We start from the raw sequence: 25,382 nt of genomic DNA, 5'->3' as shown, positions 1-25,382 counted from the left end.
TCTCCCCCACCACTGATGTTCTGCTTAGAATAGGGGAACAAATAGGAGGGGAGAGAGAGTTGAGGGCAAACTGTTCACTTTACTTTGGAGGCAGCTGTGGGACTGTTTTTCCTTACAACTTAAAAAAAATGCTACTTGAGGCAATTGGAGCAAATGTCATTCTAGGCTAGGGCTTTCTAGAGCAGTGTCTCTTTATTGAAAAAAGTAGTTCCTTTCTTTTTAAACCACTACAGTAACCAACCCTAAACAGCCCCTTGCTGAAAATGAAGCACTTTTGCCCTCCTCTCCGAAAGTCATCAGACTTCCACTTCCACTTTGCAACCTGCAGTGTGGCCATAAATTCCTTATTTGGGGGTGGCAGCTGTTCAAGGTAAACTCAGTTCTAGGATATTCCCAAACCACTCCATCTCTGGTGAGCTGCTGTTAAGGCACTCTTATTTCCAGGAAAGATGCCTGCAGCCAAATCACACACAGAGGCATGTAACTTTCTTCTTCCTCCTCCTCCTCCTCCTCCTCCTCCTCCTCCTCCTCCTCCTCCTCCTCCTCTTCTTCTTCTTCTTCTTCTTCTTCTTCGATAGAACCTATAGCAGGATAGCAGGAACAGGCTATTTCTCTTAGTACTCCCCCCCCCCCCCCAATCTCCTGACTGCTTTTGTCCCTGCAAGGATAATGATAAAAACATGTCGCTTATCTTTTCACCTTCAAGGAGAAAACCAACTGGGGTGTGTGTGATTTTGAGCTGGTGAAATGGCTGAAAGCAAAGGAGATTTATCACCCACTGCCTGTCAAAATTCTGCTCAAGATTACAGCCTCTAATGTCTGTCTTTCTTAATAAAGAGAGAAGAAAAGTTATTCTTGTGACTACATACAACATGTTGCATAGCCTTTTACGTACTTGTCAGTACAACTCGTGTTCTTTCTTCCCAGCCTGCACAGTTCTTAACATAAATTATGACAGCAGCTGCATACAGACATGCTACTTAATTCATGCTAAGCACCATCTTCACCTGGTCTCAAATGGAAGACATAATAGTTTAGGCAACACCACCAAACAAACCAGGAACTAAGCACATAAACCTAATAAATAATTCCTGCGTTGTCCCTAAACTTTACTGCTTGAGCTTGAGCCAAGGATTGCAGTGGTAGGGAAGATGGATGGGTTGCTATGTTGGGTAAAAACTAATGTATTATTATTATTATTATTAGTAGTAGTAGTAGTAGTAGTAGTATTAATATTAATATTATTGGCTGCCCCAGCTGTCCTGCATATTTTTCATATAATGTTGCAGTGCAGAGTGGGGTGATGTGTGCTGTGAAGATGGGCAGTGGAAACCCAGAACTTGGAAAGATAAGAAATGATGCGGATTTGATGCTTGGGAGCCAAGGGCCTCGTCCACATGCATATGTTGAGAAGTATCATCAAATGTTTCTGGGCAGAAAATAGGAGTAAATGATGCACTGCTCAAGTATGACCTACCTGACCTCTTTCTTTGCAGCTGTCGAAAGGAACAATCTAATGAGATTGGCTCATACAATACCCTTCACTCCAGTTCAGCTCTTTGGTGAGTACCAGCTTCTCTATGAATGCACAAAGAGGGGAGTAAGCCCCACTGAAATTGGTGAGACTTACTTCTGAGTAGACAAGCATAGGAGTGCACCATTACTGGATGAAATCATACGGCATCAATATATATTACATCTTACCTCTTCATTGTGGTACCAAGAAACAACTGCTTTGTATATAAATAGTTTTAAGAAAACAAACTCAACGTAGAGTATGCTGTTCTACTTGCATAAGTCAATGCGGCTGTGTCCTTTCCAGATAATATTTCCAATTTATTTTGTCTTAGCTGGAGAAGAAGTGACCGTCTATAGACTGGAAGAGAGTTCTCCACTGAATCTTGATAAAAGCATGTCCACCTGGTCACAGCATGGGATGGCGGCCATGATTCAAGTGTTGTCTCGGGAGGAAATGGGTGGAGGCCTGAGGAGGGCCATGAAGGTCATTTGCACCTGGTCTGAGAATGAAGTGCTGAAGTTGGGTCAAGTCTTCATTGTGAAATCTTTCCTTCCCGAAGTAGTTCAATCATGGCAAAAGATCTTCCATGATGGCACCGTGCTCAATCTCTGCCTCAGAGTGCGTATGACTTGGCTAGAAATCTATACTGACTCCATGTGATCGTTGAACCCCTGTGAAGAATTATTTAACAGAAGTCTTTCCTGAAGTTGAATGCCTGACTACCTGGGAGGACCCTGGTGGCATAAATGGGAAATGTCGCCATTTCTGTCCCCTTCTGTTGTACCAGAAAATGTGTTGAAATTATATCCAAACATGGCACATAGAATATATTGGACACATTAGGCCGGGACAAACCAAAAATGACAGTGTAACTATAAAAGTCAATGAAACCCAATTTGCAAGCTGCCTGCACTGCTTGGGGGGGGGGCACCCCAAGGATGTTTTAATATCTGCTGTAGGAACTGAGGAAGTCAGACAATAGGGTGCTTTGTATCTTTGGTTTGTGCTAGAAAACAAACCATGGTCAGGCATTCTGAGCATTTAACAGTTAAGACTGTATCTTATGTCTTAAAACTGTTTATAACTGATGTTTGTTTTCTCCATCTAAGCCACAGATAGTGGTTAGGAGTATGATCTCTCAGCTGGAAGCCCCCAGTGCAGCTCTTTCTTCAGCCATAAAAAGACTTACTGGGTGGCCTGCAAGCTGCAGGATCTTGCCCCAAAGCGTAAATCGGAAATAATGGGGGTGATGATAATACTGGCTGTCTTATTTCAAGAGCTGTTGTAAGAACTGTTGCAATAATGTAGCTGTAGCGACTTTTGTACTATTTTTGTTGTTGTTGAAAAACACTAAATACTATGCATTGTTGTTATTCCTAGGAAATACAGCAGCAAAGAGCTGCTCAGAAGTTGATATACACCTTCAATCAAGTGAAGCCACATACCATTCCCTACACCCCAAGGTAGGGAAGCTGTTTTCAGGCTTAACATGGAAGAGGTGAAACCTATCTAGGTTCTGTATAAGATGCCTTGCTTAAGCAGATAATCAGTCAGCTTCAACACTGAAGTACCAGGGTAGGATACTAGCTTTATGCTCTGCGCAATCATGTAATTTGTCCTTAGAAGACAGCACCTTGCTAATAGCTTGTGGTTAAATGTGGGAGGGCTTCAGTGTAAATGGAAGCACCCCCCCCCTCACTAGCAAGCATTCATTCATCAGAGTATCAGAGCTCAGAACTCGTTCTGCCATGAAATAAAATATAGAGGCCAGGCCAGACCAGGTCACTGATGGATCAGGGCACAGTCTGAAGAGAAGTAAACTTTGGACAGCTAGCCCCAAACAGCCCTTCATTATGTGGAGGTGGCTGACAGCTGGTGAAGAACTAGGGAAGGCTTCTGAAAGAAAGCGGGACCTCTAGATTCAGGCGGTGGCTTGGCTAAGACCAGACTCATCTCAGCTCTTCAGCCTTTCATAGTTCTCAGCTCAGTTTCAAAGCTATAGCAGGAAAGGAAACCCATTTGAGTTTATGTTTTAATTTTCTGTACCATGTAGAGGTAATATATTTAAACACCCACCTGTGCAGCTCAATTTCAGATTTCTCCATCTAGCCATACTTATTTGATGAGAGATCTCATAACTTGGTTCTGAATACTTAGAATAAAATTTTACAATTTGTTTTACAAGCAATTTTATAGAGTATCAAGAGTAATATTGGCCTTTTCCTCATAAAAAAATCTGAACGCTTTATCAAAGTGAAAACCAGTGTTCCATTTCAGAAGAGTTTTTAACCTGGTTTTTATTAGAAGGGATGAGCCTATCTGATTTTTAAGGACTTTGACCACACTTGTTTGGAGATCTGCAACTAGACCAGTAAAGTTGCTATTTTCTGTCTCCCTGGATGGCTCCGGTACAGAAATAGATACTTTTGATCATGCTGTGATTGCCTTTTTGTTACAGCTTTTTATAAGCTCCATGTAAAGCATCTTGCCACAGACTGGAGTGTTTTCATGACTCAATGGAATTAAAAGGAAGTTAGTTGTGCACAGGCGTTTAAAGACAAATGTGTTCCCCTTTGACTTGAAAGAAAATGTTATTTATATAAATTTATTGTTTTTTGTTAAATAGTAGGGCTGTGCATTTGCCTTGGATGAGGCATGATTCTGAGGCAAGAATCTCCACCTCAGAGATATTAGGACCGCCTAGAAGTTCATGGCAAAGCAGGAAAGCTCTGAGACTTTGCCACCACTTCAGAGTCTTGGGAGGGCTTCTAGGATTAAACCCAATTCTGCCAAAAAGCCGCAAAAAGGTATATAGGTGTTAGTTGATTTCCCACTTTAAGTCAATGGGAAACCCATCCGAAGCTTCAGAAAACAAGATGGGGTGACCTCTGTTCTGAGGCAAAGTTACAGGTAGTGACTGCACTTTGGCATTTGCCAGATATGTAAATTATTTTTTGTTTTCATCAAATGCAGCAAAAGAACATTTGCTGCCCCTGCTCTGCTAAATCTTCCCACCCCCTCATATTTGGCAATAGTGGTGTGGCTCATGGGAAGATGTTCACCACTCAGATAACTTCCTGACTGACAATATCCTTCTTTCAGGTTCCTGGAAGTCTTCTTAATATATTGCCATTCAGCCAACCAGTGGCTTACAATAGAAAAGTACATGACTGGAGAATTCCGCAAGTACAATAACAACAATGGGGACGAGATCACGCCTAGCAATTTGCTGGAAGAAATGATGCTGGCTTTTTCTCACTGGACTTATGAGTATACTCGAGGAGAGCTCCTTGTGTTAGATTTGCAAGGTAAGTGAGAACCAAAAATACTCTGCTGTAAAACTGAGGGAGGCCATTCAACCCTTACGTACATCATAAATGAAAACAAGGACTAGAGACAGCTGTAAGCTCTTCACGCTTTGATGACAATTTCTTTTCACTGAAATTATGACAAGTAGTTTGGGGCCCAACTCAGTTTCCTTACTGACTCCCCTTGGATTGCCACCTCATCATTTAGATGGCTTGGTCTTTTTAAAGAACTCTCTCACATAATAATGGAACTCTTGTGCCTCCTACACTGCTTGAAAACTGATTTGGTTGCCATCCTCTTCCTCTGTCTGCTGTAGGGCAGAACAAGATTTACTGTAGCCACAGGGAGATGGATGACGGGATGGTAGGGGCAGGGCAGCATTAAAGAGATATGTAATAATCTCTCAGTGCTATCTTTCTTTTAGGGAAATGTGCAGCTGTGCTCTGCTGACTTCTGCAATTGGTTTTTGTCAAAAATTAGCAGGGTTATACAACACAAATGTTTCAGTAAATGTGGGCTGAGCTGTGCTAAGTTCACCTGCCCAACGCACCACTGCCCTTGTGGGAAAACAACACTTCCAAAAAGACAAATGAGTTGCATCTACAGAAGGAGTAAGCACACTCACACCTATGAAGACCACGCTCCCTTCTGTCCTTCTCACACAAAAAAGCAAGGCCTGAAGTGAACTAAGTTCTGCTCAGAGTAAACCTGTTGAAGTTGATGGACCCACATAGGTCTATTCTATGAGTGACACTGGGTACAACCCTCACATGGAAGAAGCATTGGGACAAGAAGCATTGGGGGGGGGGGGTAGCAAATGGGCACAAAATGGGCCCTACATAAAACAGAAGGGTCCATTCCAGGCACAGAAGAGAATAGGGACGCTCCTGTTCAAACAGCAGCTTCACATGCAAATCAGATCTTACATACATACAAGCGCTGGATTGGGACTAGGGTGTTTTAAGGGAAATAGTAGACAGTTTTGAAAAGATGAACAACCACCTATAAAGCAGTAGCAATATAATTGTCTGTTATTGTGTCAAAGGAAATGTGTACTGGAAGATAAAGGTTTAATTTATTTACAGTGTGCAAAAGGCCTGAATTACACCGAGACACATTTTTCAAACAAAATAAACCTTCCAGTCCCCTAACCTCATTTATTGTTATCTTCACATTCAAAATTTAAGAGTCAAGTGATTTAAAACTGCTGTGTGGGTGGCTTCTTTTGAAAGCTTAAGTGCATGCGAAGGTCTTTGCACAGAGCCATGGAAGACTTGTGGGGAAGTTTGTGCATATCAATAAAAGATAACAACAAACTCTGACATATTCAGTTCAGCTTTCAGAAAAGGTTTGGATTTCAATTTTGTGATATTCTTAAAATTCATATTCAGGCCATGGTACTTCAAGCATCCCTTTGTCCATAGCACAATATAGTTGCATGCTCTTAAAAGCATAATAAGCAATTAATGTGCTATTCAGAGAGTGAAAATCACTGCTGCCTTGGTCAGTGGGGATGGGGTGCAGAATGATGTGGTTTTCTGCATGGCTCTGTAGTATTACATATTGTAACCTGCTTTGGGACTGGCTGGTGAAGGTGGGTAATAAGTTTAAGATTAATATATTTATTTCAAAGAATTGCAGACTGCTTAACCCCAGCAGAGACAGATTTAGGGGAGCACGACCAGTTCGGCTGCACTGGGTGCGGAGCCTGGGGAGCACTGCTGGGGATGCCACAACTATGATTTACAGCAGAGTGCGAGAGGTGGAGGGGTGCCAAATTTTGGCATTGCACAGGACACTGCTGAAATTTGGGACCCCAAGATCTGCCACTGTTCCTAGTAATCTCTAAGAAGTGTACAGGGGACCCAACACAATAATAGTAAAAATGAGTTAAAACTATTGTTATGTATTCAGTGGTCTCTGCTTTTGCCTGAGCTTGAGTCTGGACTATGGAGTCTGAGCTCCTGTGTTCTGATTCACTACATGATGTCCAATCACAGAACATTTCAGGATTTGGGTCTCTGCCATTGGCCCTTGAACTCTGAGTCGTGATTCGCAGCTTGGAAGTTTAGACAGCCAGTCATGTTGGGAGTGGGAGTGGCCTAGGCTTTCAGGAATGTATATAAGCAGTTGCTTTGCCCCTGTTTCCCAGTTATGTAGTTCAAGAAAGGTTCTTGCTGTTATCACTTTGTTTTGCCTCATGGGAACCCACTTAACTATAATATCAGAATTCAATTAAAAAGCCTGCTGGAGGAGGAGGAGGAAGAAGTAGTATTCAGTAAGCACCAGACATTCAACAGTGATGGGACCTCTCTGATCTCAACTAGAAGGAAGTTCCACAAAATGGGAACTACAGTACAATGCACAGAGCTCCATGTCGCTATGAGCTGTGCCACTGAATCCTTGGAAAATCTGAATCTCAGCAAGAGAAGCACTGCTGGACACAAATGTCAGCCATTAAGTGGGAATTTCACTTCTGCACCTCTCCTCAATTTTACCTACACCCAATTTTAATTTATGCCATCACAAACTAGGAAGGTTGGAATTTAGGCAAATTGTGAAGTAGGCCCAGTGAAAAATGTTTGTCATTAGCTTCTTAGATAAGCCTAGTCTTGTACTGGAGATTCTATAGATATGTGTATATATTGATATTAATATCCATATCTATCTGTCTCTATCTATCTATCTATCTATCTATCTATCTATCTATCTATCATCTATCTATCTATCTATCTATCTATCATCTATCTATCTATCTATCATCTATCATCTATCTATCTATCTATCTATCTATCTATCTATCTATCTATATCTATCTATCTATCTATCTATCTATCTATCTATCTATCTATATCTATCTATCTATCTATCTATCATCTATCATCTATCATCTATCATCTCCATCTGATAACAACACAGCTGCAAAGTATTCATATGCACAGATGGGTTTGTAAGGAACCAGGTACAGCACTTAATATACACAAAATGTAATTATTTTTATCCAGGATGGCAAAGCTGAATTAATCAGTAGGCTAAGTTTGAGCACACAAGATCCCCCCCACCCCGATCCAATAGCTGAGGTCTGCGCATGGAGATCCAAGAGCACATGTGCAGCTCTGCACTCAGCTAGACAGCTGCAAATAAAATGTTTTAATGTGTGTTTTAAGTGCAGTGTACAATGTGACACTAGACGGGTGGCAGAACTACACACTAGACAGAAAATTCAATGTAGTTTTAAAAACACTTAAAAAAAAAGCATTTTCAAAACAGTTTTTATATGTGTGTAGATTCCACCTCTGTCTCTATAGAGACTGGTTTATTTCTTTCAGTATCACAGAAGTCTCAATGCACACCAAAGGGCATCTCTTGAACTCGATTTTTCCTGACATTGATATATAGTTCTTGCTCACATATATTTCAGGTGTCCATTTGGATCTACAAAGCACTTTAGACTGATGTTGTTGTAGTGGTGCATTAAAATTGAAAAAAGAATAAAAATTAGCTTCAAAAATGAAATGAGCATGCAACATTTGTTGTAATGTTGTTTTTTCAGTTTCTCCCCTATAAAGTGGAAGATTAGATAGCTGTAAAATGATTGCATAGGCTACAGTCTCAAAAATGATTTTTTAAAATGCAGTTTCCTTCTAATATACTTGATAAATTTGTCTTCTACAGGGGTTGGAGAGAATCTTACAGACCCATCCGTTATTAAACCTGAAGACAAGCAGTGAGTATCTGGCGTCACTTTATCATACCAAATGTGACATCTTTCATGTGATTCAATTAATATTCCATATTAGCTGTGATGTGCATATACATATTTGTCACACTGCTGACAGGGGCACTATTTGTGTTTTTGCTATCATTGCAGTTAAATGCTTGTATATTTCTAATGGACCGAATAGAATACTGTGATGCCCTGTACTTGCAACTAAGTTTAAAGGCCACCGGACAAACTTCATATAATGCCAAATGCAGATGCTTATCTACTGGAAAAGATTGGCTACAGGCTGGGTGCATGTAGTATTTATATTGAATTATCAGACTTGGTTTTCCAGTTCTACTGCAAATACAGTTGAAAGTGCTAATTTTAATATACAGTGTCTTGGAGGATCACTTAGGCCTTGCTTACCTTAGAATGCTTTCACATATATCTTCCTGAACTGAATGACAGTGCAAGACAGATTTGAAAAGTTGAATGTGGAGCTATAAGCTCCAGGAGTCATGGACACCTTTTGTTTTGAAACTAGGTATTGAATGTCTTCACATTCATGGGTCAGGCTTGCCAAAACAGGACCCCAAAACTCTTAGAATGGTGAAACTGAGAATAGTTCCAAGAATGAAGTGGTGTCTAATCTGAGCTTCCATGACACTGAATAAGTCTGGCCCAACCCATAGCCGTGGACATGCCTTGGACCTGGTGTTTACCTCTATGGATGTTGGTGATCTGACACTAAGTAAAAGCGAAACGAAAGAAGTGCCATGGTCAGATCACTTCCTGGTGCAACTGGACTTCTCTGCGACCCATCCCCTCTGCAGGGAGGTGGGACCAATTCGGATGGTCCGCCCCCGCCACTTAATGGATCCAAATGGTTTCCAGAGAGTGGTAGGGGATGCTTTATCCCATGTTGATGGCCTTTCAGCTGATTCCCTGGTGGCCCGCTGGAATGTGGAGTTAACCAGGGCTATTGACTGTTTGGCTCCGAAGCGCCCTCTCCGATTGCATGGAGCCCGGACAGCCCCGTGGTTTTCCACGGATCTGAGGGCAATGAAACAATCGTTGAGACGGCTAGAGCGCCGGTGGCAGAGAACTCATTCCGAATCTGACCGGACACAGGTTAGAGCTCAACGTCGAGCCTACCAAGTGGCGATAGCGACGGCGAAGAAAAATTTCTTCGCCGCCTCTATTGCATCTGCAGAAAACAGCAGCAGGAGACTTTTTCAGGTGGTTCACAATTTAGCGGAACCACCTGCAACATCGGGGCCCAGTACGGGCCACATGTTCTCCTGCAATGATTTTGCAAAGTTTTTTGCAGATAAAATCGCTCAGATTCGGGAAGAAGTAGACTCCACCGTGGGAGCAGGGCCGGGGCGGGAGAGTGCTAGAGTTCTGTCTAGTCAAGTTGAGTGGGATCAATTCCAATCTGTTACCTCCGAGGATGTGGACAGGCTGCTTGGACGAGTGAAACCAACCACCTGTCTCCTGGATCCTTGCCCATCCTGGCTTATAAAAGCTAGCCGGGAAGGACTGGGCGATGGGCTTCGTGGGGTGGTGAATGCTTCCCTCCGTGAGGGAGCCTTCCCAGACCCGCTGAAAGAGGCGGTTATTAAACCGCTTCTTAAAAAACCATCTTTAGATGCGGCCACGATGGCCAACTATCGCCCAGTCTCAAATCTTCCATTCCTGGGCAAGGTGATTGAGCGAGCGGTTGCCGAACAACTCCAGGCACGCCTGGAAGAAGCGGACCATTTGGATCCCTTCCAGTCGGGATTCAGGCCTCATCATGGGACTGAAACTGCCTTGGTCGCACTGGTTGATGATCTCCGGCGGGCTAGGGACAAAGGTGAGAGCTGTTTCCTAGTTCTGCTGGATCTCTCAGCGGCGTTTGATACCATCGACCATAGCATCCTTCTGGACCGTCTTGAGGGGCTGGGAGCTGGGGGCACTGTTATACAGTGGTTCCGCTCCTTCCTCCTGGGCCGTGTTCAGAAAGTGGTGGTGGGGGATGAGTGTTCAGACCCCTGGGCTCTCACTTGTGGGGTGCCTCAGGGTTCTGTCCTCTCCCCCATGCTTTTCAACATTTACATGCAGCCGCTGGGAGAGATCATCAGGAGGTTTGGGCTGGGTGTTCATCAGTATGCGGATGATACCCAGCTCTACCTCTCTTTTAAATCAGAACCAGTGAAGGCGGTGAAGGTCCTGTGTGAGTGTCTGGAGGCGGTTGGAGGATGGATGGCGGCTAACAGATTGAGGTTGAATCCTGACAAGACAGAAGTACTGTTTTTGGGGGACAGGAGGCGGGCAGGTGTGGAGGATTCCCTGGTCCTGAATGGGGTAACTGTGCCCCTGAAGGACCAGGTGCGCAGCCTGGGAGTCATTTTGGACTCACAGCTGTCCATGGAGGCACAGGTCAAATCCGTGTCCAGGGCAGCTGTTTACCAGCTCCATCTGGTACGTAGGCTGAGACCCTATCTGCCTGCGGACTGTCTCGCCAGAGTGGTACATGCTCTGGTTATCTCCCGCTTGGACTACTGCAATGCACTCTACGTGGGGCTACCTTTGAAGGTGACTCGGAAACTACAACTAATCCAGAATGCGGCAGCTAGACTGGTGACTGGGAGCGGCCGCCGAGACCATATAACACCGGTCTTGAAAGACTTGCATTGGCTCCCAGTACGTTTCCGAGCACAATTCAAAGTGTTGGTGCTGACCTTTAAAGCCCTAAACGGCCTCGGTCCAGTATACCTGAAGGAGCGTCTCCACCCCCATCATTCTGCCCGGACGCTGAGGTCCAGCGCCGAGGGCCTTCTGGCGGTTCCCTCATTGCGAGAAGCAAAGCTACAGGGAACCAGGCAGAGGGCCTTCTCGGTAGTGGCGCCCGCCCTGTGGAACGCCCTTCCAGCAGATGTCAAAGTGATAAATAACTACCTGACATTCAAGAGACATCTTAAGGCAGCCCTGTTCAGGGAAGTTTTTAACATGTGATATTTTATTGTATTTTTGGTTTTTATGGAAGCCGCCCAGAGTGGCTGGGGAGGCCCAGCCAGATGGGCGGGGTATAAATAATAAATTATTATTATTATTATTATTATTATTATAGTTTAAAGGAATTATTTGTTGAGCAACTCCAGGTTATTGCCCCAAATTGTTTCTAGACTGACAAAAATGGGACAATCTTGCCTCAGGCTGACTTAGAAACGTCAGCTAGACTTGCTGGCCAAGGGCTGCATTGGCTGGCTGGGCTTCCCCCTGTGTGGGTGGGCAGGGGGCACAGCACAGCCCTGTGAACCCTCAGTGTCCCACCCCGCCCAGTAGCGGCAGAGAGGGTTGGGCAGGCACAGTGGGTTTTCTTTACCCTCCGTGCCCAGCCCCTGCTCCTGCCTGGGGCATGTGTTCCCCCCCCCCCAGGTGCCAGTGAAGGATGCAACACCATTGGTGTTTTGGAGATCTACTTGTGTGACTGACTAGCCTGACATAAGGACATAGAAGCAACCAGTGCTTAGTTTTGCAAAGAAAATATATTCATGTTTAAATATCCTTGGAAGTCTTGTCTTCTGCCATTATGTGTGCAGGATGCCATGGGTTATTCAGCTGCACAGGAAGGGCTCTCTGCACATTCTCAAGGCCATCTCTGTATGATACTATCCCTGATTCAAAACAATAGTGGCTTTGTTCCATGTTCTGTGCTTAGGTATTCTACCATTCCTCCTATATTCTCTGCTCCACCCACCCTTCTCTGTAAGAAGGCTTTCCTGGTAGTAATTTTCCATATAAGGGTTGAAGTGATTGCCCAAAGCATCAGTTAAGAAAAGCATTTGGGTAATTACACTTAAGTAAATCCATGGAGAGGAGTAATCATGTCAATCCCCTCTGCTTGTAAAAATTCAGTCGGAGATGCTAGTTTCTTTAATGCATGGTGTCTCTGAAAGTTTACAATCAGTCTGGGACTTGTCCTGCAATATTTTATCCAGGGAAAAGTTCTAGTTGCAAAAGGACTCTCTAGGTTGTGCCCAAATCTTTGGTCAGAGAATTCAAAAGCTTGCATATCCCTATATTAGCAAAAGATATTTTATGAAAGATTTGAACCTTAAATACCTTATACCTCTTTGTCCTGTTTTGCTTGTTTGCAAAATTCTCTGTCTCTGGAAACAGTGCTTATATGCGGAGAAGGCAAGGGAGAATTGCTTTTCCCCTTTGCTGTTTTAACATAGAGAAATAAAATGCGCTGACTATGGGCAGCATTTTTTTGTACATCCTCTTATATGAGATCTAGAGGGTTAATTACGTTCTCAAGAAAAATGGTGGGTGAGTAATACTGCTACTTAATGAGCATTGATCCTAGGTGCCAAATTGCAGAAATATATTAAGTGGGGATGCAAATAAAGGCAATGTATTGCTCTGTGTTTTTTATTGTGGTTATTGTAATACTGGATGTTGCATAGAATCGCTATTACTGTATTCTGGCAACAATCTGAAATCTTCAGTTGCCAGCACTTTACTTACCTAAGAAATGACTGTCCAGTTTGTGTGTAGCTAAATCAAACAGATGAGACACTTTGTTTATCCTGGGAGAGCATTTTTAAATACAGTGCAATTCATCTATAGTCTTCCCTTTTCTAAAGAAGTATAGAATGAATTTCGTGGTTATGCTTTCTTAGACTTGAGAGTAAGAAGGGTAACTGTGCAGCACAACATGAGCTGATGTTTTGTACTACAAGTTCAGGCCCATATCTCTCACAACAGATGGTTCTACTAGAGAGGGGTTTCATTGCGTGGACAGGCGGAGTCCCCAGATCCCGAGCGGTCCCCCCCCCCCCGTCATGTGGAATAACGACTCAAGATTAAATTGGCCACAACTTTATTAAATTGGCCACAACTTTATTAAATTTCAAATGTGGGTAGACCTTGGCTCAGGCATTGGGCGTTCTCCCTCCCCAGTCCCCAGCCGGGGACCTAGGGAGCTTCAGGGTTATCCAGTGTGTGTGTGTGTGGGGGGGATGGGCCGGCTCTGGAGAACATATGTTCAAGCAGAGATAGCTGCCCCCGTTATGCCGCCGCCACAGGGGAGAGCAATGATGACCTTTCGGCGTACAGTCAAAGCCTCCCTTCAGAAAACCCCTTTAACGGGGAACCCTGGTATCGCCGCCGCAAAGAGGAAGATGGACTAAAGGATTCCGCCCAAGACCTGATGCTGCCAAAGTTGTGACGTTTTGCTACGGGAAAGGCGAAACCTGCCAATGCAGGGAAATTCCTTTCCGGCCCTTTAACAGCGACCTTAACGTAGCAGTGCCCGCATACCTGTGAAGAAAAGTTAACCTGCAAAACCTATGAAGAAAAGTTAACCTGCAAAAAAAGACATTAACTGAGGGTGGGTAGGGTGGGAGAAGCCCTGGAGCCAAGTGAGGATTCCCAGGTAAGATCCTCCCTCTATTGTGTGGGCAGGTAATCCCTCCCCTACCTGGCCTGGTCTCCTTGGCAACGCTTCCCCCAGGTGGGATTGGACAACTGACTGAGGTAGGCGGAGACCTCCAGGTATCCCACCTGAGGGAAGGCAAAGCCAAGCCTATGCTGATGGGGCCGCTCCAGATCTAGGGGCTGCACGCGTCCACGCAAAGGGCGCCCCCCGTTTTAAGCGGGGAGCGGTCATTGTTTTGTGTAGGAGACATTTTCTTCAGCTCCATTCCAGACTACATGGTCCAGACCACACAAATACATACTGGTTGATAGCAGGTCCTGTTGATTTATGTGAATAAATTGAGTCATATGCTGCAACAGAAGAAAACAAAATATATTTCAGAGTAAATACTGCTAGCAGTACCAGGCAGTGTGTGGCATATTCTCAAGATCAAGGGACATGGGTGGCCCTGTGCACTGAGCCTCTTGGCCTTGCCAGTCAGAAAGTTGATGGTTCAAATCCATGAGAGGGGGTGAGCTCCTGTTGCTCTGTCCCAGCTCCTGCCAACCTAGCAGTTTGAAAGCTTACCAGTGCAAGTACTGCTGCCATGGTAAATGGTGTTTCCATATGCTCTGGCACTCATTACAGTGTTCCATTGTGCCAGAAGCAGTCTAGTCATGCTGGCCACATGACCTGGAAGGCTGTCTGTGGACAAACACCGGCTCCCTTGGCCTGAAAGCGAGATGAGCACCATAACCCCATAGTCACCTTTGACTGAACTTAACCATCTAGGGGTCCTTTACCTTTCCTTTACCTTATTCTCAAGATCAGCCTTAGGTCTTATTAGTTAAGTTAGTTCCTATTTTTATTCAGGAAACAACAAGAAATATGTAATCACAAACTAATGTGTGCATGTAATGTACATTTTCCATGTAATATGCATAATCTGAGGGTGGTTTTCATAAAAATCATAGCCCTGAGTAACTGCTAGGTCAGGGGTCTGCAACCTTTAAGACAAAAAGAGCCACTTGGACCCGTTTCCGAAGGAAAAAAAAACTGGGAGCCGCAAAACCATTGCGACATTTAAAACAAATATATCTCCGGAGCAGCAATCTGACAGCGGGTGGGAAGGTGACGTCGGGACGGTGCGTCCCGCACGTACCGCCCCCATGCGACGTCACAGCCAGTACAGCGCCCGCCACAGTGGGGAGTGTGCCTCCTCCATACAATGCGCCTCCTCCCCTCGCTAGTATCTGCCCCGGAGCCACGGCAAAGCTGTAAAAGAGCCACATGCGGCTCCGGAGCCGCGGGTTGCTGACCCCTGTGCTAGGTTGTCACACTACTGAATTTTCTAAATTTTGTTGGAGAACTGCTGTTTCTCAATGAAGCAGAGCAGAGGCCCTGAGTTTCACTCAGCATGGGGGGGGGGGCTGTTGTGCATGTGTGATGTCATGCGCATTGTGATGTTGCACAACTGTCACAGACCTCCTACGTGCTGGTTTGGTGTATCTTGGTGCTATGTGGCCCAGGGCAGCCTTCAGCCAGGCTGTGCCAGGCCGTGTGGCATTTCCCCACCCTGCGGGGCAGAACAACCTCCAGCCAGACCATGCGGCATCTCCCAAGGAGGCAGAGGACAGCAGACAAAAGTAGGAGGGGGGGGGCAGGCAAGGAAGGGCTCAGCCTCCTTTGCCCCTCCATTGCTTAGCCCTATCCCAACAGACACTGGGGGGCTGAAGATGCCTCATCCCTGTAGAGTTGGCATCTCTGAAACAGAAGGAAGGTACATTGCAGACCCACTCACCTTGGCTGGATTGGTCCAGGATTCAAATGGTTAGATGCAGCAGCAGAGCAAGGGGCCAGCCAGGGCAGGACGTTCCGCAGGGCCTCCCAGGAGTCTGCCTGCTTCCTCCAACTCAGCCGCCCTACAGCTGGGGGGAGGTGGCAGATGGACCGTTTGGGCAGCGCGGAGCCTGCGGGCACCCAAGCCACCGTGTCACTCCCAGGAGAGACACATGACTCGGGCACGCTGCAGGCCCTGCGGTGAGTGCTGCCCGGCATTTTGTCACCCCCCTCAGTGGTGACACCCGGGGTGACCCACCCCCACCGCCCCCCTTCCTCCGCCCCTGCATAGGGACCAGGTGACCCTGACAGGTAATCATTATAACTTACTACAGAACAAATTTTGAGAAACCAATGGATGAAGTGAGCGAGTTGATTGAGATGGAGAACAATGACACCAGGAGTTATCAGGAAAGCAGTGGCCGAGGCTGGATATGCAGGTCAAAGATTACTACGTCCAAGATTTCGTTATGAAACTGTTGACTTTTACAAATGTGTAATTTATTATTATTTTACAGTATGGATTATAGACACAGAGAGCACCATCTGCATAGATAATAATTTTGCCATGTTGTACAGGGAAATCCGTTCCTAAATACCCATGGTCTTCTGTCAAAGTCATTCCTAGCTGTAAATCACTGTGGGAAAGCTGTAAGGAGCAGAATTGTATTTACGGCAGCAATAAAATAAGATCTGGTGCAATTTGGCAAAAAATGGAACCCAACCTTCTGGATGCCTAAAAAACTGAAATGTTTACAGGACTCTTAAGAATATCATGGATCCGTTCAAAATTATAGTTTGTATAGGGCTTTTTTCCAGCTGGAACTCGCTGGATCTCAGTTCCGGCACCTCTCAGGTTGGCACTGTTGCCATTGTAAAAGAACAAGGGAGGCGTTCAGGGCGAGCTCCAGCACCTCTTTTTCTAGAAAAATAGCACAGAATTTGTACCTTAGGGCCCATTCCACTGTCTTGTTTGGTGTTCAGAAGCAGCAGGAGTTTTTGAAGTAAACCTGTAAGCAGGGCCAGTTGGGGGGAGGGGTGCAGGGGGGCATTCGGCACAACCTCAAAGTGGGCCTCAGATTTAGTCCTTTCTTAATTTTTTGGGTATTTGATTCTTCTCTCAACTTGTTTCTGCCTGCAGCAGACCAAAATGTGACACCCACTCTCAGCCTAGAGCTGCAAACTTAAGCAAATGAGCTGCAAACTTAAGCAAAACTTAAGCAAATGAGAGGTATGATTTGGTAAAAGATGTTGGTTCTCTCTTTTGTTCGCAGATATTTCGTCATATTTAATTACATCTCACTTCTTTGGTATGTGGCGCTATTTTGTTTTGTGTTCCTTCATTTTAATTTTTTTTATTCTGCCTAAAGCTGGAAGTGGCCTAGGTCTCTCTGGACCACTGAAACTTGGTGTCCCTCATCATTGTTCTTGCTGGCCAGGGCTGGGAGCAGCACACAGGCACTCAAAGGCTTGGCCAGTATTCTCTGTAAAATGGACTGCAAACACACACACACACACACACACACACACACACACACACACACACACCCAAAGAACACACACACACACGAAGCATGCCCCAGAACCTTTTGCAATTTGCAGTGTTTCTGAAATGCAGAAAATTCGAAAAGCGCCATAGACAGTACAGTCTGCAGCGAAATAAGCACTCCAGCATAAGTGTGCGATGAGATAACATTCTTTTTATTGCTAAAAGAGATATAGAATAAAATAAATATCTAAATATAACAGTTTTATACTTTTCACACACACCCCTATTTATAGTTAACCCTATGTTGTAAGCATCCCAGGGTGGGATACTGAAGCACTCAGTTAAAAAGAAAAAACCAAACAGAATATGCATAAGGAAAGATAAAAACCAACAAATTTGGTAATAAATATACACAACGTCCCATGCTACCATTTAAAAAAAGCCAGTCACAGGACTGGAACCATTCCTTAGCCATATTCCTAATGAGCCTGGCATGGTTTCCATTTTAATATGACTTTGATATCTCCGCCAAATAGTGGGTTTTTCTTCTTCACACTCAAGTGTCACAGAAGACTAGTACTGCCTGCATTTCATCCTGAGCTTTGGGTTTTCAGTGTCTGTAACACTTTCTTCTTTACAAATTTTTGCTTGGAAGTGTTTGTTTCACTCATTTTCCAAAACTACTTTTCACCCAGAACCAGTGTGAAAAATAAAAGCTGTGAAGCTGCAGCAATAAAGCCAATATAGATTGAAATTCCAGCATGTTGTTCTGTTGGAATGGGAGGCACTCCCAAAACCTCAGGAAGCGGAATTCCTTCATTTGTTAATATAGAATGAAGATTCCATGAAATTGAAATAAGTACACATGTACCTGCTGCCAACTCCATCATTGCTCGAATTGAAAAGAACGTAGCAATGAAACTACCGTGTTTTCCTGGCTCAAAGATGTTATATAGCGCAAAGGCTATACAAAGAACGGTCACCACATTGGCAACTGAGGCCAATGGCATCAAGTCCTGGGCCGTGATGATTTCAGCTGGTAGGGACGCCTCATCGTTTAATGGTATGCATATAATGTTAGTTTTCTTCATTGTAATTCTTCGCACGGAACAGGCGCCCCAGATCCCAATGCCCACAATGCCCTGTTGGTTGCTGCCCATGATGTTCTCTACCGGCCACACTCTCCATTCAAGGTTGGCAGATGTGGAGCAGATGCTCATAAGGCAGCCCATAACAGCCAGGACAAAGGCACCTAGTTGCACGCAGGACACCCTGCACAACAGCCGGACTGGGAAGGAGCCATAATGCACCTAGGGTGGAACTTCTGCTTTGGTACTGGGAAGGCTGGCGATAGAAGGCATGCTGGAGAAAAACACAGACAAAAGATAACCGTTAGATACTTAGGCACAGTATCATATGGACATCTAAAGTTTGAGCAAATAGTGATGTGCAGCTAAAACAATGCCATCATTCTAGGGCAAATTCTGCATTTCCTATCTTGAGACGTAGGAATGGAAATGTCTGCTGTACCTGCAATCGTAAGTGCCAGGAATCAGATTTTCCCAGGGGTGAAGAAATTGCACAACCGCACAACCCCTTTTGTTCTATGGACCCCCTCCATGCGGATAATTGGGCTCTTGTCTAGTCCACTCCTCTGCATTTCTGTGCTCCCCTCCCTTCCCTCTCCATTGTTAAAATGTCAGGCATGATCCCACCAAAGTTATGCATTTTACCCTTGAAAGAAAGTTTGGTGCAACAGACCAATACAGCTACTGTTCAGGAAAGAATCCTTTCTGACTTTAGTCCTCATTCTCTCTCTCCCTCTCTCTCTCTCTCTCTCACACACACACACACTGTGAAAAGCCTACCAAGTGGCTCTCAGACAGGGCAAAAGGAAATTTTAAAAAGTCCTATGTTGTTCCTATCTGAGAAAACACCGCTATGTTGGTGGGGAACTGAGGAGTGCTGCATATATGCACCTATGTGAAATCAGTTCCTCAACCAGTCTTTTCCCCAGGGCAAGGGCTTTTTTCAGGTCTTTCTCTTCCAGTGTCTGACCTAAGAGAAGACCTGAGAAGAACGAAGCTGGTCTGAGCTGGTCACTGGAGCAACTGCTCCTTGGAGTTCTGAGGCAGTTTAGAATGCAGCTTGCTTTGAACGCTTGGAACAACACAAATCATAACTCCAGGGTACTGGTCGTTTGGAACATTTGGCAACTGCTTGGATGCATTCGAATACCAGTGTGATTCTGCAACTTTTAAAAGATACTTTTTTTGTTAGATGTAAGCTTATGCATAGATTGGATGCAAAATGTGGAAATAAGCACCCGGCTGCCAGTTCCAAAGGAATGAGCAAGCAAGATTTGAAATAAACAAATACACAAATAAACAAATATTTAGTTGTTTCCATTGGGTTTGAACACCACTTTCAATTACAGCAACTTTATTCAGTAGCACTGGTGGATCTGACTAGTCCAGTATACCTTTTTTTAAAAATGAAAAGCTTTATAAAAACTCTATGGGGACAGGCCAGTATTATCTCCATATTACAGTCTGGCAGAGGTGTGGAGACATCCCATACTGTGAAATAATTTCTTGCTTAAGTTAGGGCCACTTTGTAAATTCATGATGACGGGGATCTTTGAATCAGAGGGTTCCCAGCTCATTGGTTGCTTTCCTGGTCACCCAAATACCAACTCTCCCTACAGTCACTGTGTTGGTTCCCAGGTAGATGACTCTTTTGAGATTCGCTGATCTTCATGTGCTAAGGACTCATAATATATGTTTGTAGATTTATCAGTCTTCTACAGAGGCTTTTTCTGAACATACTTGTGGGCATTCCTTCCCTTATAAAATGTGGGACTGAAAATATCCAGCAATCCCAATCTTGTTCCAAACGTGGCTGGTGTTAGGTTGCGCTTATTTCCCAACTAAAGTTGTGTGTGCTTTGCTGTGGTTGCCTTGGAAGGAAAGCCCCCTCATTCTGCAACAAGGACAGAATAAAGAACTGCTTAGTTGGAGATGACTGAGCCCAGTGCCAACAACAGAGGCAGAGCAAGCCGATAGGGTGCCTGGGGTGGCACGTGTGCCCAAGGACAGGGCCAGCTGCCCGCTGGGGGGGGGGGCAGCCAGGGCAGGATGCTCTGCAGTGCCTCCAAGGAGTCTGCCTGCCTCCTCCCACTCAGCTGCCCTACAGCTAGGGGGGAGGCAGCGGGTGGACCGTTTGGGGCAGTGCGGAGCCTGTGGGCACCCAAGCCACTGTGTCACTCCCAGGAGAGACATGTGGCTTGGGTGCGCTGCAGGCCCTGCAGTGAATGCTGCCCAGCATTTTGTCACCCCCTCAATGGTGACACCCGAGGCGACCTGCCCCCACCACACCCCCTTCCTCTGCCCTGGTTTAATGGTGGGAAAGCCTGCCAATAAAAGCAGCCGGCCTGGGAGATGTGAGCCAGCCATGACGGGCAGCAACCTGTAACTGGGCAAGCAGCCACTATATATCTATATCAGGGCAGGGAACCTGTGGCCCCCCAGATGTTGCTGGACTCCAATTCCCATCTCCCCATCCAGCATATCTAATCCTAGGGATGCCAGAATTTGCAATCTAGCAGCATCTGGGGAGTCAAGCCTCTCATTTTGAAGCTTTTTAATTTAAACAAACTGCTGTCATACCACTGCTTTGCTTTGCAGTATTTTGGGAAATAGATAAAAACACGGGCTAAAAATTCATTTGTACTGTTGTTTCTTCCAGATCTAGAGGGATGGTATTTGGACCAGCAAACCTTGGAGAAGAAGCAATCAAAAACTTCATTTCAAAGCATTGCTGCAACTCTTGTTGTAGGAAACTCAGACTTCCCGGTAAGCAATAGAAAAGCTCTGCATTCTGCTAGCTCCAGGCGCCCTGAAGCCGTGGGTGGTGGAGCCAAAGCATGGTGAAATTGCAATAAACACAACCACTTTGGATATAAACAGGCCATGACTTCATTGATTAGAAATGTCAACAAGTTATGGTGTAGTGTGAATCCTGGATCAACCAACCCATCTGCTGGTTGATTATTTTGCAAGGTTAACCAAGGTTACATCTCGCCCTGTGATACACACCAAATCAGGGCAACACAGCCCAATATCACCATGGTGGAGCTATGGTGGCCATTACAGAAACAAACAGTCTGGAGAACAGCTGTCTCTGAGTCTAGGATGGTTGGCGAATTATGATCATCTGTTGCCTAAATTCTAGCCTCTTCCTAGCTTCTGATCTCCTGGTTCTCAGACCCTGTGCCTGCAAGCACTTTTCACATGCTTGGAGATGGGAAAAGGCAATAATAATGGCTGTGATTGCACTTCCATATGCTCACTATGGCCTGCTTGACATGTCACATTAAAACATAGTTTATTTTAAAGTTGTCTCTTAAGGCAGTGTGCACCAAGCCTGAGCATGTTGCTCAAAAGCTCCCAACTCCCTCTGCTCCTTCCTAGTACTTTGTCCTGCAGGGAGGGAACAAACTAGAGGCTGACTTCACATTATGTGTGAACCAGCAGGCAGTTGTTTTGGCCAAACAAACCACAGTCAGAAAGTCAAGGTTTGTTCCCAGCTTCCAATGGTGGTTTGCTTGGGAGAAACTGGGTTTTTGTCTAAAAGAGGAAGGTATGGAGATGCAGCAATTGCTTTTCAAGATGGGGCAACTAACCCAAGAACTCAACTCACTTTTTATCTTTGTGATCACTGAGCATAATCCATAAACATCTGTTGATTTTTATACAGGATGGCATTTTTTAATGATGCAAACAAATGTCAAATACTTATTGAACAGATACCACAGGGTGTCTTATAAATCTATGTTCCTAAGGATTTTACAAATTATTTTTTTCTTAAGCTGGTCCATCAGCCATTACCCCACTACTTTGCTACCCACAACTTGGTCAGCCCAACTCTCCACTCGTCTCTATTGCCCTTCTGAATCCTCTACCTCTTATTCTGTTTCTTGGGCGCATCAGAGTTCACAATAAAGCCCATTTCTGATGAGGGGTCAGTTTGAGCCCAGGCACACAGCAGAAGGCACAGAAGGTTTAAAAGCAGAAAAGTTGTTATGTTTGCTGAGTGATTCGCTTCCCTTTCACTTCTTTGAAACCAGGACTTGTGTAGTGGGACTTGGGAAAGACAATAATATAAATGTGGTTTCTTTCCTGTTCTCTACCATGTAATGGATCGATTTAACACTTTGTATATGCTAAGGAATTATGATCAGAGTTTTCACTGTTTTCTCCACAGATCTGAAAAGGAACGACTACACACCTGGGAGGTTCAATCCAGCTTTTGAAGCCGAAACGGAAGCAATGGCAGCAGCAGCAGGAGATGAGGCTCTTAACAATAGTGATGATGAGCCTTTGGAATATTGCACTCGATTGTGATGTAAGGGCTTGGCAGGCAGGGTCTTGCCTTTGAGCACCTGAATGATGCCCATTATTGAATTTGCCTCGAGGGACAAACAATAGGTGCTCAGATATGCCCATTGTCCATACATTTATACGCCAAGGAAATGAAAGCCATTTACATGCATGCCAGTGTGTGAACAAATATCCTATTGAAAATGGAACCTCTTTAGATACTGACTTCAGGGCACTTCTGTTTATAGATTGTGCCAAAATTATCCATTAAAGTCAATGGAATTGTTGAGATTTATTCAATTTATTTATGTTTTAGAAATGTTGCTGATAATAACAGTTTGGAGGAGAATGATGAGAAAATGAGTGGAAGAGATTTGAAAAATGGAAATTTCCCTGGAAGGAACTGCTTGATTTTCTCTCCCCTCCCCTTCCCAACTGAGAACTTTTATTTCTGGTGGAAACACTGCAAATCCCAAAAGCCATGCAGGTTCCTCCAGCTGTCTAACTTCTACTGCACACACACAGAGATTTTGTGAGCACTACTGTCAGGGCCGCCTCAGGTCCCAGCTCACAAGAGACCAACGCCAAGTCCACTTTATTTACAAAAGTCTTTATTGAAGTACATTGTTTGTTCCACAGCCGAGGCGCGCAGCCCCACGTCTGTTACGCTTAGACCGCTGAAGTCCCCTCTGAATCAGTCCCGCCTCTACACCAGTTTAAGAGGCTTGTGCTGGTCCACCTCTTCCTCTCCTTCCTTTTCCGCAGGGTCTTTCTGCCCCCCTGGGTTCCTTCCCTCCTGCTTTCCCCTGACGCTGAGTCCCCAGACGCCTGCTCCCCCCTCCTCCGTGCTTTGGGACCAGGCTCCTCCTCCGGGCTCTCCGCATTTCCGTGCGCCTCCACATTTGAACTTGGCGCGCGTTCGCTACCCCTGACCTTCCTCTTGACAGTTATACTACTCTCTGTACTACTCTCCGCCCCTTCCGGCAGGACGTCTTGCCCCGATCTCCTTCCCCTTCCTGCTTCCTGCTCTGCTCCGTGTGTCACACTGGGAACTCCACCCTCTTCACTCCGTTCCGGCTGGGAAGCCGGCCCCGATCTCCCACTCCCACTCGGGGTTCCCCTGCTGCTCCCCTGCTCCTGACGAGTCCCCCCTGTGGCTCCCCTTGGCCTGACCTTTTGGGAATCCTCCGATTCACTTGAGAGACTCATGGAAACCCTCAAGTCATTGTCATCCTCCTCCTCCTCGTTCCTGGATTCTTCCCCCTCGCTCTCAGTCTCCTCCCTCATCTGTGCCTCTCTCCCTGAACCCCTGACAACTACCTTGTGCTTGAGGTCTGTAAAGTAGTAGCTACAAAACTATGGATATCTTTGAGGGAAGATATCTTAATATCTTACATTTCCCACCAGAAATTCTCATGGTCAGGAATTTCTCATCTACTTTCTATGATATGCCTATGAATCCCCTGTGAGGATGACCTCTTCTGCAAATGGTTTGATCTCCTTCCTCTGAATATTTCTCAAGCAGGGCTGTGCTTACCAGGTGCTTTCTTCCTCCAACCTATTATAAGGACACAAACACTTTCTCTTTGGGATGGAGCTTCACTTGAATGGGACAGAATGAATAAGGGACCTGAAAATGAAAAGCTGAGCTGGAAAGGATGCAGTACCGGCACACACACACACACTCTCTCTCTCTCTCTCTCTCTCTCTCTCTCTCTCTCTCTCTCTCTCTCTCTCTCTCATATGCAGTACCAGCACCTATTTTTCTAGAAAAAAAGCACTGGTCACTGTCAAGTGTGGAAGCAATAATATTGTGTTGCAGAATACAAGCCAATTTCTCTATATTCTTCACAATACAAATTGCACTTCACTTTAAAGGAAGAATGAGGATGACCACAAACCTGGTAGCAATACAGCAAGTAAATCTCATAGAAGAGAGTTATTGTCTTAGAGATTTATTATCTTAGGTTTCCGCATAACAGCTGCTTTTTGTAGAATGCTTCCACACCTCACAATTGAAGATGTACAGTGGTACCTCAGGTTACAGACGCTTCAGGTTACATATGCTTCAGGTTACAGACTCCGCTAACCCAGAAATATTACCTCAGGTTAAGAACTTTGCTTCAGGATGAGAACAGAAATCATGCAGCGGCGGCGGCGCAGCAGCAGGAGGCCCCATTAGCTAAAGTGGTGCTTCAGGTTAAGAACAGTTTCAGGTTAAGAACGGACCTCCAGAACGAATTAAGTACTTAACCCGAGGTACCACTGTATCAGTACTCTGAAACAGAGTGTAATCACCCTCAATCCACACATTGCCTTCTCCACCCCAGCATTTGCTGCCTGAGATGGCTGCCTCACTCAGCCTAATGGTAGAGCTGGCCAAGGCGGCAGTGGAGTATACCCTCAATCCACACATTGAGGCAAAGACAATCAGATATGAAGCTGAATCTTGCTTCAGTACTGATGAGGAGACAACACCCTACACATTACCGGTGGGCAGTAGGCTAACTTAGATGGCCATGGGCTGGTGGCCCCCAGTTTCTGGCTCCTGAGACAAACCTCTGCCTGCCCCTGCTGGGCCAGCCAATGCAATTTCTCCTTGGGTAGAATAGTAGTAGAGAAGGTTTTCTGCCAAAATTCTCACTGTGTTGCAACCAGTGCTGCATTGCGCCCCAGGAAAGGCTATTTGCACCCCAAAATATATTTTTGCGCTAACATCAAGTTTTAAA

The 25,382-nt window shown here is 45.1% G+C and overlaps 1 protein-coding gene across 5 annotated transcripts in view; it reads left to right on the top strand.

Annotated features, from left to right (window-relative positions):
• The window catches only part of TRPM6 (transient receptor potential cation channel subfamily M member 6), an 87,328-nt gene extending 64,388 nt beyond the window's left edge, over positions 1 to 22,940 (top strand). For 3 of the 5 annotated variants that reach the window (XM_077935968.1, XM_077935967.1, XM_077935970.1), the window contains 7 exons: positions 1,497 to 1,562; positions 1,851 to 2,137; positions 2,900 to 2,982; positions 4,622 to 4,827; positions 8,504 to 8,555; positions 21,020 to 21,126; positions 22,538 to 22,940. In XM_077935968.1, coding sequence (XP_077792094.1) covers positions 1,497 to 1,562; positions 1,851 to 2,137; positions 2,900 to 2,982; positions 4,622 to 4,827; positions 8,504 to 8,555; positions 21,020 to 21,126; positions 22,538 to 22,677 — 941 coding nt within the window. In that variant the 3' untranslated portion in view covers positions 22,678 to 22,940. Of the gene's footprint in view, positions 1 to 233; positions 443 to 1,496; positions 1,563 to 1,850; positions 2,138 to 2,899; positions 2,983 to 4,621; positions 4,828 to 8,503; positions 8,556 to 16,924; positions 17,301 to 21,019; positions 21,127 to 22,537 lie in introns of those variants that run through there. The other 2 variants (XM_077935969.1, XM_077935971.1) reach the window with 2 other exon arrangements.
• The last annotated feature ends 2,442 nt before the right edge of the window (positions 22,941 to 25,382 follow it).

The sequence above is a fragment of the Podarcis muralis genome, chromosome 11 (assembly GCF_964188315.1).
Source record: "Podarcis muralis chromosome 11, rPodMur119.hap1.1, whole genome shotgun sequence".
Classification (NCBI taxonomy): Eukaryota; Metazoa; Chordata; class Lepidosauria; order Squamata; family Lacertidae; genus Podarcis; species Podarcis muralis.
This window is presented reverse-complemented; position numbering and strand designations above follow the sequence as displayed.